Source organism: Papio anubis, chromosome 10 (genome assembly GCF_008728515.1).
Source record: "Papio anubis isolate 15944 chromosome 10, Panubis1.0, whole genome shotgun sequence".
NCBI classification, from domain to species: Eukaryota; Metazoa; Chordata; class Mammalia; order Primates; family Cercopithecidae; genus Papio; species Papio anubis.
The window spans coordinates 100,413,254-100,425,840 of NC_044985.1; the positions used below are offsets into that span (position 1 = coordinate 100,413,254).

The 12,587-nt window shown below is 51.5% G+C and overlaps 1 protein-coding gene across 1 annotated transcript in view; it reads left to right on the top strand.

Moving 5' to 3' along the window:
* The first annotated feature begins 455 nt into the window (after positions 1-455).
* Positions 456-12,587, top strand: part of IGFBP2 (insulin like growth factor binding protein 2) — a 29,709-nt gene continuing 17,577 nt past the window's right edge. Inside the window, exon 1 of the mRNA XM_003907928.3 lies at positions 456-1,012. Within this exon, the coding sequence (XP_003907977.1) occupies positions 568-1,012 (445 nt within the window). The 5' untranslated portion in view covers positions 456-567. The remainder of the gene's footprint in view (positions 1,013-12,587) is intronic.

A 12,587-nucleotide genomic window follows, 5' to 3' on the forward strand; every position in this document is an offset into this window, starting at 1 on the left:
CACGTGTCAGTGGCGGGTGATACCAAGGGATGGAAGGAGTTGGTGTGAGCCGTCTGAAATCTACTGGAAGGTCAAAACGGTGCCGTATGTCCTTTGTGTTCACCAGCGGTTAGCCCAGTGCCGGCTACATGGGAAGTGCGCAAACGAAGTCCTCGCGAACTGAACTGAGAGCAGACAAAAGCACGCGCTCTTCTCCACCGCCACGCCGGTCCTATCCAAACCCGCGAGTTATCCGTATTCTCCTCCAGGAGTCAGAGTCAGGGCCAGAAGAGTGTGGAGGGACGTTGCCCGGGAAGAGTAGGCGACCCCCAGAGCCCGGAGCCAACGCTGGGGTGGGCGAGCGGGCGTGCGCGCACGCACTTGCCGGCGCGAGGGAGTGTCGGGGGGAAGGGAGTGGTCTCCAAAAGGGGGAGGGGAGAAGGCAGGGGGCGGGGAGAAGCCGGCCCTTTAGGACCCGGCTGCGGCGGCGAGGGAGGAGGAAGAAAAGGAGGAGGCGGCTCCCGCGCTCGCAGGGCCGTGCCACCTGCCCGCCCGCTTGCTCGCCGCGCCGCACTGCCGACCGCCAGCATGCTGCCGAGAGTGGGCTGCCCTGCGCTGCCGCTGCCGCCGCCGCCGCTGCTGCCGCTGCTGCTGCTTCTGCTGGGCGCGAGTGGCGGCGGCGGCGGCGGGGCGCACGCGGAGGTGCTGTTCCGCTGCCCTCCCTGCACACCCGAGCGCCTGGCCGCCTGCGGGCCCCCGCCGGTCGCGCCGCCGGCCGCGGTGGCCGCGGTGGCCGGAGGAGCCCGCATGCCATGCGCCGAGCTCGTCCGGGAGCCGGGCTGCGGCTGCTGCTCGGTGTGCGCCCGGCTGGAGGGCGAGGCGTGCGGCGTCTACACCCCGCGCTGCGGCCAGGGGCTGCGCTGCTATCCCCACCCGGGCTCCGAGCTGCCCCTGCAGGCGCTGGTTATGGGCGAGGGCACTTGTGAGAAGCGCCGGGACGCCGAGTATGGCGCCAGCCCGGAGCAGGTTGCAGGTAACGCGGGCTGGAGCAAGTAGTTGGGAGAAACTTGGAGGGCAGCGGGGAAGCCCGACGGGCGACTGGACCTCACGGACTGTTTTAAGGGCGGCAGAGCGGAGACTTTGGACCAGATCAAGGGGGACTGTTGCGAGCGGGACCGGGAAGTCAGGCCCAGGGAGGGGAACTGGAGTTAGAGCAAGTGGAAGAGCCGTGGCGACTCATTTGGTGGGGATGAATGGGGAGAGGAAAGGCATCCCTGTTGCCATAGTCTTACCCGCGTGGAACGGACCCAGACTTCTATTCTGGAGGAGGGATTTGCTGAGAAGGGGGACGGTGGTCAGATCCATGGGAGTAGGAACTCGAATCTTATTTGGGGCACTACTTGAGGACCCAAGGGTCCTGGTGGGATCGCTGCTGGGAGGCCGAGGCTGCGGGGTGCCAGTGACGCCAGGAACCTTGGAAGAGGAGGTAAGCTAGGAGGAGGCACGGGCGTCCCCGGCGTCCCAAGGGACCCTTCCTTCAACTGGGGTTGTGAGTTAGAAAGAAAGGACTTGGTACTTTGTAGGATGGGTCGCTTAGGAGAAAAATGAAAACGAACCCTACTGTTTCTCCCTAGGGAACGAGCAGGGCTCTTGCTACCACGTTGAATGGAAAAATAAAAGGGAGGCATTTGGTAGGAGACCCCTAGCAGCTGAATCAATGTAACTTAAGCCGGATCGCCAGCTGCATTCCCGGGACGGGGGCAGCCAGGCTGTGCAGTTTCGCATCTGGGCCCCAGATCGAAAGGCAAGAGAGATGCGTTGCCACCCCCCACCCCCGCCCGTATCCTAAATTGAGGGACCCCTTCCTGTAGGATAGAATGGGGACCCGATATTCTTTGTTCGGGGGCCCTCATCCCTCCCAAAAAGTTATTTGAGGGACACAACCAGTCTCTAAGGAGGTCACTTTTTTTTTTTTTTTTTTTTAAATTACGAAAGCCTCCTGCCCCAGTGGTCGGGAGGAAGCTGTAATTATTTTCTTTCCTCTTGGAGACAGTGGTGAAAAGTGTCCGCTGCCTGCTGCTGTTGCTGAAAAAGCAAGTGAGTCTAAGTTTATCAAACTTAAAAAGAAAAAGTGAAAACAAGAATCTTGCTTTTTAGCTTCTGAGGTCTTCGTAAGTCCCCCACCCCATGCACCAGCCCGCCTCCCTTCTCCTGGTCTGCTATTGTTTTTTCCCCTGTTCTCCTTGAGAATGGAATTAGGGGTCAGAGTTGAAATCTTTCTTCTGTTTCTTTAGCACATTTTGATCTGGAGTACAGAGCAAGTTAGGGCTTCCTCTGAGTGGAGCCTCTCAGTCCCTTTCTTCTTCCTCGGCTCGCTTCCTTCCCTAGCCTGCCTGCAAGTTAACCCTTCCCTCCTGCTTCTCTTAGAAAGTAACAATGAAAGGAAAAAGCCCCCACGAAATCCTTTCACTGCGGGGTGCCTGTCCCCTAGTCCTGCGTTCCTCCTCATCACCCCTTGTGGTCCACCGGGGAGGTGCTGTGCAGTTTCTGAGCTGAACTCTGACAAACTAAACATCTTCCTCAGCAGGGTGAACTTTTTGAAAGGCCTCTAAGTTCATAGGATGGTTCGGCTGCTGACGGTTTTAATAAAGTGTGTGATGCCTTTCCTTCTTTAACGTTTTACTTTTTTTTTTTTCTTCTACTCTTCGTTCGTTTCACTCTAAGCCTGAAAACCAATTCTACTTCCCAAATCCCTGAAGCCGGTTAGGGTCTTTAGCCAGGAACAGATGCGGCAGATTTTCTCCCATTCACTTTTCCCTGGAGCCTGAAGGGGGTGGGGGGGAGTTGTCAGGGGAGGCCAGGGACAATGGGGTGAGTTCATGGGAAGAATGTCACTCTGGATTTTCTGCCTGGTTATGGGACTCCCTTCCGCCAGCTTGCCCCAGCTGCCTTCTCCTCCCCAGTGCCCAGACGCCTTCCGCATTTTTGTGCACCAGCCTGGGAAGAGGGGATGTTAAGCAGGGGTGGAAGGTGGGGGGCGGGGCTGGAAGCTGAGTGGGTGCACTCAAAAGAAGTGACCAATGTCAGGGGTGCCTGAGAAAGAGTCGGGCTGGGGGAGGGGAGCACTTCGGGAAGGAGCCTGAGGGTGCAGGAGGAAAAGGGGTCAAGGTTGGAGGCTTTTGTGCCGGAGAGGGTCTTAGGCTGGGGCAGAGACTTGGGGTCACTGGATGGAGAGTGCTGGGTCCGAGTTGGGTGGGGCCTGGCCCAGACGGAGATCTTAGCACTGAATCCTCTGCCTCCCATTCCATCTCCCGTCCCCTCTTCTCTCCCCTCCGAAGAATGAGCACCCCCCTCCAGCCTGCATTCCTCTTTGAGCAGGTTGCTTTTGAGAATTTTAAACATACCCTCTTATTTCGAGGCAGCGAACCTCAGCAGTTCCGGCTTTGCTGTTAGCTCTTTTGTCTTTGTTCCCGGGACTCAGGGGCTGTGTTGCTGCTGGCTTCCTGGGGATGGCAAGGATGCAGGGGTGGGGGTGGGCACATCAGTGGGTGGAAGGAGTGGGTGGTGGTGAGCCTGTATCCCACGGGGATGGTGGGCTGGGGCTTGTTGGTTCAAAGAAACTGAGAAGTCAGACTTGGGGGAAGGGGTGGGTAGGCCTAGAAGAAAAACCGAAAGGAGACCCTGAGATCTGCTTGAAGTTGGGACTCTAAAAGCATGTGTATGTGTTTGGTGGTGGAGAGGACAGAAGTGCCTAGAAATGTCAGGGTCGAGGAGGGAACAGGGTTGGGCCAGGCCAGGCCCTTTCAGAATTAAGGCTGGGCTAGACCGATTCCCTCAGTATCTCCCCAGCCTCCTTCCCTACCGTGTACAATGCAGGGGATTATACTGAGGGGCGGGGCCGCCCGAGTGGCCGTCTGGCCCGCTGCACATATAAAGGTGCTATAGAAATGTGTAGTTATTCAAAGTCCCAGGGCGGGCAGACAGGCAGGCAGGCAGGCAGGCGGGCGGGCGGGCCTGGGGAGGCTCTGCATCTGCAGTTGCCTGGGAAGAATAAAGGGGGGAAGAGGCGAGCACTGATTTACAGTGGTTCAGTGCAGCTTCAAAAAAAAGGGGGAAAAAGCAACGGGACTTCTGGCTCAGAGTACTGCTTTGCATCTCGTCTTGCATAAATTTGCATACTGAGTTCAAAGTCGTAAAATAGACTAGGGAAATGAGTGGGATCTACTGTCACTGATTGTTAACACCACTACCTTCCACCTCCCTTCCCCCCATCTGGACAGAACTCCCAGCGCTAGTTCTGCTAAGCAGTGCTGCCTGAGTCACCAGTCACCACTGTTCATGAAAAAAGGAGATGGGAAAGCGCCTGTCTAGGAGACCAAGCAGGGTGTGGCAGTGTGCACCCTGGCCTTGGAGGCAGGGCCTCTCTGAAGGGTGTGGCCGGACAGATTCTGGACCAGTGAGGCAAGTGGCGTGCTTTCTGACGCCTGGGGCTGCCATTGCCCATGGTGGACTGCAGTTTGAGGAAGCTGCGGAATCCGGGTCTTTGTTTGAAATTTCCCTACTCGCCTTCCATATACGCCCAAAACATTTACTGCGATAGGTCCCTTTGTGTGGTCATAATGACCCACTTCTTTAGATGAGATATTTGAGGAAGGTTTGAGAACAGAAAAATTCTATGTAACAATGTTAAGGAATCTGAGAAAAATGGGGCACAGGAATCTCTGGGTTAGAATAGGTAGTAGAGCCTGGAAGCAGAGAAAAACCCATCTGTTGTATTCCCGAGGGTCTGTCTACACAATGGCTCTTGGCCAAGTGGACTATTGAGTTTCCTGTCAGGCAGAGGGAAGAGGGAGGCTTAGATAGTACTCACTGTTGGCCTACTTCAGTACTGAGCTTTAAGACTTTCAGGCAAATCATTCCTTCAGGCTCAGGGCTGGAAATTAGTTCTATAAAAATGCCATGGGGCCGGGCGTGGTGACTCAATGCCTGTAATCCCAGCACTTTGGGAGGCCGAGGCAGGTGGATCACTAGGTCAGGAGTTCAGAGACCAGCCTGGCCAATATAGTGAAACCCCTTCTCTACTACAAATAGAAAAATTACCTGGGCATGGTGGAGCATGCCTGTAGTCCCAGCTGCTTGGGAGGCTGAGGCAGGAGAATTGCTTAAACCCAGGAGGCGGAGGTTGCAGTGAGCTGGGATTGCACCACTGCTCTCCAGCCTGAGCGACAGAGCAAAAAAACTCCATCTCAAAAAAAAAAAAAAAAACAAACCCACGGGTTGGCCAGGCGCGGTGGCTCATGCCTGTAATTCCAGCACTTAGGGAGGCTGAGGTGGGCAGATCACCTGAGGTCAGGAGTTCAAGACCAACCTGGTCAATATGGTGAAACCCTGTCTCTACTAAAAATGCAACAATTAGCTGGGCATGGTGGCACGTGCCTGTAGTCCCAGCTGCTCGGGACTCTGAGGTAGGAGAATCGCTTGAACCCGGGAGATGGCGGTTGTGGTGAGCTGAGATGGTACCACTCCACTCCAGCCTGGGCAACAAGAGTGAAACTCCGTCTCAAAAAAAAAAAAAAAAAAAAAAAAGCCATGGGTTACCCGAAAGTAGGAGCATATCCATTCACTCATTATCTGACCTTTGAGAGCTGACTTGGAGAGAACTGTTCTACAGTCATCAGGTGGCTTCCAGTTGGTTCTCGGCTGGGCTGTTCATTCTCATAGAAAATGGGAGGTACAACTGTTCAATTTGTTTTGTTTTTGTTTTTGTTTTTTTGAGATGGAGTCTCGCTCTGTTGCCCAGACTGGAGTACAGTGGCACGATCTCGGCTCACTGCAGCCTCCACCTCCTAGGTTCAAGAGATTCTCCTGCCTCAGCCTCCCGAGTAGCTGGGAATTCACGTGTGCACCACCACACACAGCTAACATTTTTGTATTTTTAGTAGAGGCAGGGTTTCACCATGTTGGCCAGGTTGGTCTCAAACTCCTGAACCTCAAGTGATCTGCCTGCCTTGGCCTCCCAAAGTGCTGGGATTACAGGCATGAGCCACTGCACCTGGCCACAACTGTTCGATTTTGATATGAGGAAGTTCTGAAAATTCTGCACCAAAGGGAATGGAGAACAGGTAAATACCTACGATGCCTAGCAGGACAGTACGGGGGCTGCTGAAAGGAATGAAGGAGGAGCAGAACAGAAAGGGGCTGTGAGGCCACGTCCACGTCTGTTTTTGTTGTTGGTCCTTCCCATGTACTAAAACACTGTACCCAAAAGAAAAAAGCTTAGTTTTTTGTTGTTGTTGTTGTTGTTGTTGTTGCAAAGAGTCTGTGTATCTGGGAATTATTTTCATTTGTATTTTTCTTTTTATTTATTTATTTTGAGATGGAGTTTTGCTTTGTCACCCAGGCTGGAGTGCAATGGCGCCATCTCGGCTTACTGCAACCTCTGCCTCCAGAGAGTTCAAGTGATTCTCCTGCCTCAGCCTCCCAAGTAGCTGGGATTATAGACACCTGCCACCATGCCCGGCTAATTTTTGTATTTTTAGTAGAGATGGGGTTTCACCATGTTGGCCAAGCTGGTCTCGAACTCCAGATCTCAGGTTTTCCTCCCACCTTGGCCTCCCAAAGTGCTGTGAGTATAGGTGTGAGCCACTGCACCTGGCCTATTTTAATTTTTTAAGGAACTCTGTATCTGGGGAGTGCATTTTGTCTCAGCCTTTCTCTCTATGTTCCCGACTCCCTCTTCCCTCTCCTGCCTTGTCCATGCTGTCCTCTTGGTCCCTGCAGACCATTCTTTCCTCTCCCACACTTCTCCCTTCCATGCCTTTCCCACTGCAGCTCAGCTACAACACCTGCTTGCTAGGTAGGTGGGCGGGGCTCAAAAATGGTGTGGAAAATATAGTGGTCTCAACCTCAGAGATCCTTCCAATCAGAGGGATATTATGTAGGTGACTGGAGACTATAATGCTTGAAAAAACTGGAATCCTTAAATGAGGAGGGTGGTTGACTGGCCTTTGAGGGAAAGGACTCCTATAGGCCAGGGAATGGGGATTCTCTCCTATAAGGGTTAGCACTAGCGCGGCTTCTGCTGAAACCAAGGCATAGAAGAGGGAGATGCTGCCTTGAATTCATGAGGGAAGTTGGTGACCTGGTTGGCAGATATTCTAGACCCCTCTGCTTCTCCTGTCCCTGGCCAGCATTTCACTGAGATGGCAGGCAGCTGCCAGGAGATTGGTGGTGCTCGCATTTGTCCTCACCCTATTATGAACTGGCTTCTGTGCCTACTTTGTCTCCTGTCTTCCACCTCCCTGCGAGGGAGGCCGTTCTACCTCCTTTTCACAGGTGTGGACACTGGGTGACTCAGCGATACCAAAGTGCTGAGAGGCTAACCTGGGTACCTTACCATTGCACCCCTCTACCTCCATGGCTGGACAAGGAGTTGGGCTGTTGGCGGAGAAAAGCTTTTGACCGTATTGGCCAGTGGTTTTGTTCCTGGACAGCTGCCATGTGCAGGTGATGTATGGGGTACAGTAAATTTCTGCCAGATTTCAATGATGTAGATTCCCTTGACTCCATGGAGAGTCACAAGTCCTGGAGCTTGGGGACCTCACAGTTGTAAGTAGCCAGCATACAGAGGTCAGTCAAGAGGGACAAAAAAGTCACAGGGTGGGCCTCTTGAGAGAAGAGCTGCTGGGTAGCAGACGATGGCGCAGGCAGCCTGGCCTTTGCTGTCATATTGACCTGGGTTCCATTGCAGACCCGTCTCTTAATACTTCAGTAGTTAGTAAGGCTCTTCCTCCAATGCCAGTTCCCTGTTGGTAAAATAGCAATGATTTTACCTCTTTCCCAGGGTGCGTGTTAGGGCGGCTGTGATAATGGCAAGTACCTGACACATAGTAGGTTCTTGTACATGTTAGCTGCCTTAACAGTCTTGGCAAGCGATGTCTCCCTCTTGACAGTTAGCTAGCCTTTAAAATGAAAGCCAGACTGGAAAGGTCAGGCACGCCACTCCTTTCTGGAGGTTCAAATTCCAGGTGGTCTACCATGTACTAATCACCCAAGGTAAGAGATTTCTTCTTGCTAAGCCTCAGTTTTCTTATTTGTAAATCCGAAATTGATAATACTTCATTGGGTCAGCTACGCAGATGTGCGTAAAGCTATAAACTACATATAAAACCTAAGCGCTTGCATTTTGGTGATGAGTCACTTGGTTTCCATCTCTTCACCTATGAATGGAAATATCCATACCTCTCCAACCTACTTTCACGGGGCTGTAGCGAGGCCGCTTGTGGAAAGGGCAATGAAACTGTGTTTTAAATGTGATCCACCTGCCTCGGCCTCCCAAAGTGCTGGGGTTACAGGCGTGAGCCACCGCACCTGGCTAGGCTTGCATTTTTAATTGATTAGTTGGGCAGTGCTCTTTGGATCCCATGTCCTAAGGTCTAGGACTGACTGTTTCTGGTATGGGAGCTTCTCTCTGCAGTGTCTAGAATGGGGGTTGGAGGGACTATGGGGAACAGAGGTGGCCCCAGAGCTTGGACACGTGGGTTCTCATGCTGGCCTTGCTGTTCATAAGCAGGTAACCCAGGGCTGAGTTCCTCCTTCACCTGGCCAGCCAACCTAGAAGACCTAGGCTTCTGGCTGTCAGTGTCCAGAGAGCTCTGGAGAATCCCTGAGACTAAATCTCCTGGTGGGGGAAGGTCCTCTCTGTATAGATGGCCCTCCAGGGGAAGTCTACAAGGATCCAGACTTCAGAATAATAGGGTTAAGTATTAGCGAATCCAAGTGGTCCTAGCACATTTAGCACATATGGCATGCTCAAGGGTGTGCAATTGTGCAGTCATCAAAGCCAGTGAGGACACCCGATGCCACCCATTTCCTGCACCAGGAAAATGGACCTTTCACATCTCCGAACCTGGGATGCCAGAATGCACTGAACTTGATCCTGGCAAAGAAACTGGAAGCTCTTTCCAAAAAAGTGATGTTTTCTTGCTACATTGTCTCCAGAGTTTACTCCTGAGTTGGGGAGCAGCATCTCATTTTGCAAGAGGCTGATGGATTCTCCATAGAAACGCTGGGTTGGGGGAGTGTCTTCTGAGTACTGGGATTCTACCTAATGTCTGATTCCATCTGTGGTACCAAAAAGCCCTCTGAATGGCAGCCTGTCTGTGCACAATGATGCCGAAGACTTTCTTTTCCAGCATCTAATGAGGCAAGGCCCCAGGAAAGCAGAGAAGGCAGATGCTTCAGTCTCGGAGGGTCAGAATACACTTATGGTGAAATCAGGGCTGGGGACAAGGCACAGTACTGCCACTGGGAATCTGGGGTGGATGATCATGTTAGACCAGGGGTGTCCAACCTTTTGGCTTTCCTGGGCCACTTGGAAGAAGAATTATCTTGGGCCACACATAAAATACACTAACACTAACCATAGTTGATGAGCTAAAAAAAATTGCAAAAAAAAATCTCATAATGTTTTAAGAAAGTTTATGAAATTGTGTTGGGCCACATTCAAAGCTCTCCTGGGCTGCAGGTTGGACAAACTTGTCTCAGACTCTTGGAGGGCTTCCATGGTGGAGGCAGGAAAGGAAAAGCCCCTTTTACAGATGGGATAGTAGGTCCAGAGAAATGTGTTGGTTTTCAGTTCCAGAGTAATTTCATCTGCTCCCACCCTCCACACTCACAAAGAGCAGGCTGGATGGGATGTCGATTTTTTTTCTTCTCCTGAAGAATGGACCATCTCCCTATGCCTCTCCTCCTTCTTGGCTGCTAACCCCTGACTCTTCCCTCCTCCTTCTCCGGCCACTCCTGTTCCTTAACAAAGCCAGGGAAGATCTGGGCTGGCTCAGCCCCTGGGTGTCAGTCAAGACTCAGAGGGAGACTTTGCTCAAAAAGCCAGCTCTCCCGGAAAGAAATACAGAGCAACTGTAGTCAGGAATTTTTCTCTTTCCTTTTTTCTGTGGGTGGGGGGAGGGACACTTGGCAGTCCTTGGGGCCCTTCTGGCTGCCAGCCCCACATCTCTTCCTGGCTGTTGGGAGGCAGGGCAGGAGGGAAGATTGGGGAGAAGGGGGCAGGGGCTGGCAAACCACCAGCTACTGGGCAGTGGAATTTGCCCATAGGCCCTGGTGGAGTTGGCCTCTAGTGAAGCCTGGGGAGGTTTCTAATTAGTGGAGGACTGTGAAGGTGTGGCAGCCTGTGTTCATGCAAGGAACTGAGCTGTCTGAGCCAGGAAGTCAAAGGGAAGAGGGGGACTGAGCCCCGGAAGTCCTTGGTAGGTTGGAGGTAGGGAGGAAGTTGTGCCTACTCAATGTGTTCCACTCTATTAGAAATTGAGAAGAGGGGGGTGTTTCAGCTGGAAGGATTCAGGTTGGTCTCTGCGGGTGGAGAGAGTCAGTCATTGGCACTAAACAAAGTGTGCCACCTCAAAGAATAAGTGATATAACAATGATAAACAAAATGGCTTTTTTCTAGACATTGTGTGCTTCTACCAGAAAGCTCATTTTGGTTTTTTTTGTTTGTTTGTTTTATATTGTTCCCCCCTCCCACTTCCTGCCCCAGCTCTGTTTTAGCCTCAATTCTCTCCACTTAACAAATGAAGAAATCAAGGCTACATTCAGGTTCAACTGCCAAGGCAAGCACAGACCAGATTGTAGTCTGGGTCTCTAGATTCTTCTTCCAGCTCTCCATTTCACCAGACTCACACATGCAGAAAAGCAGTGAATTATATACTGCTTTCTGGAAAAGCTCCTTTTCCCTGGGAGGTAGTAATTAAGGCATATCTTCTCAAAAATGTTCCTTTATGCCACTCTCTAGGAAGTTTCTTTTAGGTCTATTGTCTTTACTTCTGGATGGAGGTGCCAAGTTGCCTCTGGGTGGTGAACTTGTTTTCTAAAATGCCCAAAGCCAAGAAAAAAATGAAAATGGCAATTCCCTTGTGCCCTGTGCCCTGCCCCTGTGACTTCCTGATAATGCTGAGCAGTTGCTGTAGCAACAGTGGCAGGAGGTGTGTCAGGCAGGATAAAGGGGGTGGGGTAGGACGGGTTTACTGGATCAAAGAGGCTTTTGTGGTTGGGCGGGGCTGCTGACGTGACTGATAGCCTACTTCTGGGGAAAGATGGGGTCCCATAGAGATGGGGAGGGGAAGAAATTAAGCCCTGGGGCTAAAAGGTCTTGCCTGAGAGTCTTTCCTTAGGTGATGCCAAGTGACCAGGTGCCATCTGGTTGGTTAACAACCTGGGCTTGGTTTTGGCCACTGGCTACATGACTTTGTGCAGTTGGCCTCCAATTCTCTAGCTCATTTATCAAGTGTGAAGGGGATAAGAAATTATCAACCTCATGTGCCTGCTTGATAATAACGGTAAACATGCAAGCCACGTAGCACAGAAACTCGGATAATCAAATGAGGTAGTGCAGGTTCTGATTCTTGAAACACAGAACAGGAGAATGGCAGAAACCTGTTTTTGGATGTTTTCTGATTGGTCATTTCAAGAATCCTGTTAGCAGGTGTGACTTTTTCCCTTGAGTGTGACTTACCTGGATAGCTGCCACTTTGCTTTGGAAAGCCTTCAGTGAGTCCAGAGAGGAGTCAGTATTTGAGTTTTCCAGGGGGCAGCCATGACCATGGTGCCTGTGGTTCTACCAAGAGCTTAATGACCAACCATGTCCCATTTATACCCCAGAAGTTAGGACTCCCACTTGAGGCTCTGCTGGTTGTCTCTGGGTTGGTTCACTGCCTCTTAAACCATGAGAGCATAGCCAAGGAAGGTGATTGATATGATATACTATCAGACAAAATTAGTGAACTTTAGTTGAAGGCAGAGAAAAGCATGGTGACCTATTTAAAGACACTTATTTATATTCAAGACACTTCTTGTGCTGGTTTGAGAGTGGCCAGCAATCCTGAACATCTTTGCAGGTTTTAAATTTCTTTTTGCATCCTGTGGGTTCAATTTGTCAGGCCTGGAATATCTGAGAGCAGAGTTATGGGGATGGAGAAGAGGACAGTGGAAGGGGAGGGTGATGGGAAAGGTTGGTAGGATTCAGCCTTTGTTACACTATGGGAGTGGGGCTGTGGGACTGCATCATCGAAACTGAGTTGTTTGAATGTGGGAGAAGCATGTGTCCTTCCCATCCCATCTCATGGTTCTACTTGCTCACTGCCTTTCTTGACTCTTAACCACTCTTGCTGATATGGGCCCTAGATGGTGAGGCAAAGACCAGAAGAATGAGAAAAAGACTTAATGTAACAGGGTACTCTTGGGCAAGTGCTAGATGCTCTTTGATAGTGTATTAGCCTGTTTTCATGCTGCTGGTAAAGACATATCCAAGACTGGGAAATTTACAAAAGAAAGAGGTTTAATAGACTCACAGTTCCATGTGGCTGGGGAGGCTTCACAATCATGGCGGAAGGTGAAAGGCACGTCTCACATGGTGGCAGACGAGAGCTTGTGCAGGGAAACTCCCCTTTATAAAACCATCAGATCTCATGAGACTTGTTCACTATCACGAGAACAGCATGGGAAAGACCTACCCCTATGATTCAATTACCTCCCACTGGGTCCCTCCCACAACATGTAGGAATTGTGGAAGCTACCATTCATGATGAGATTTGGGT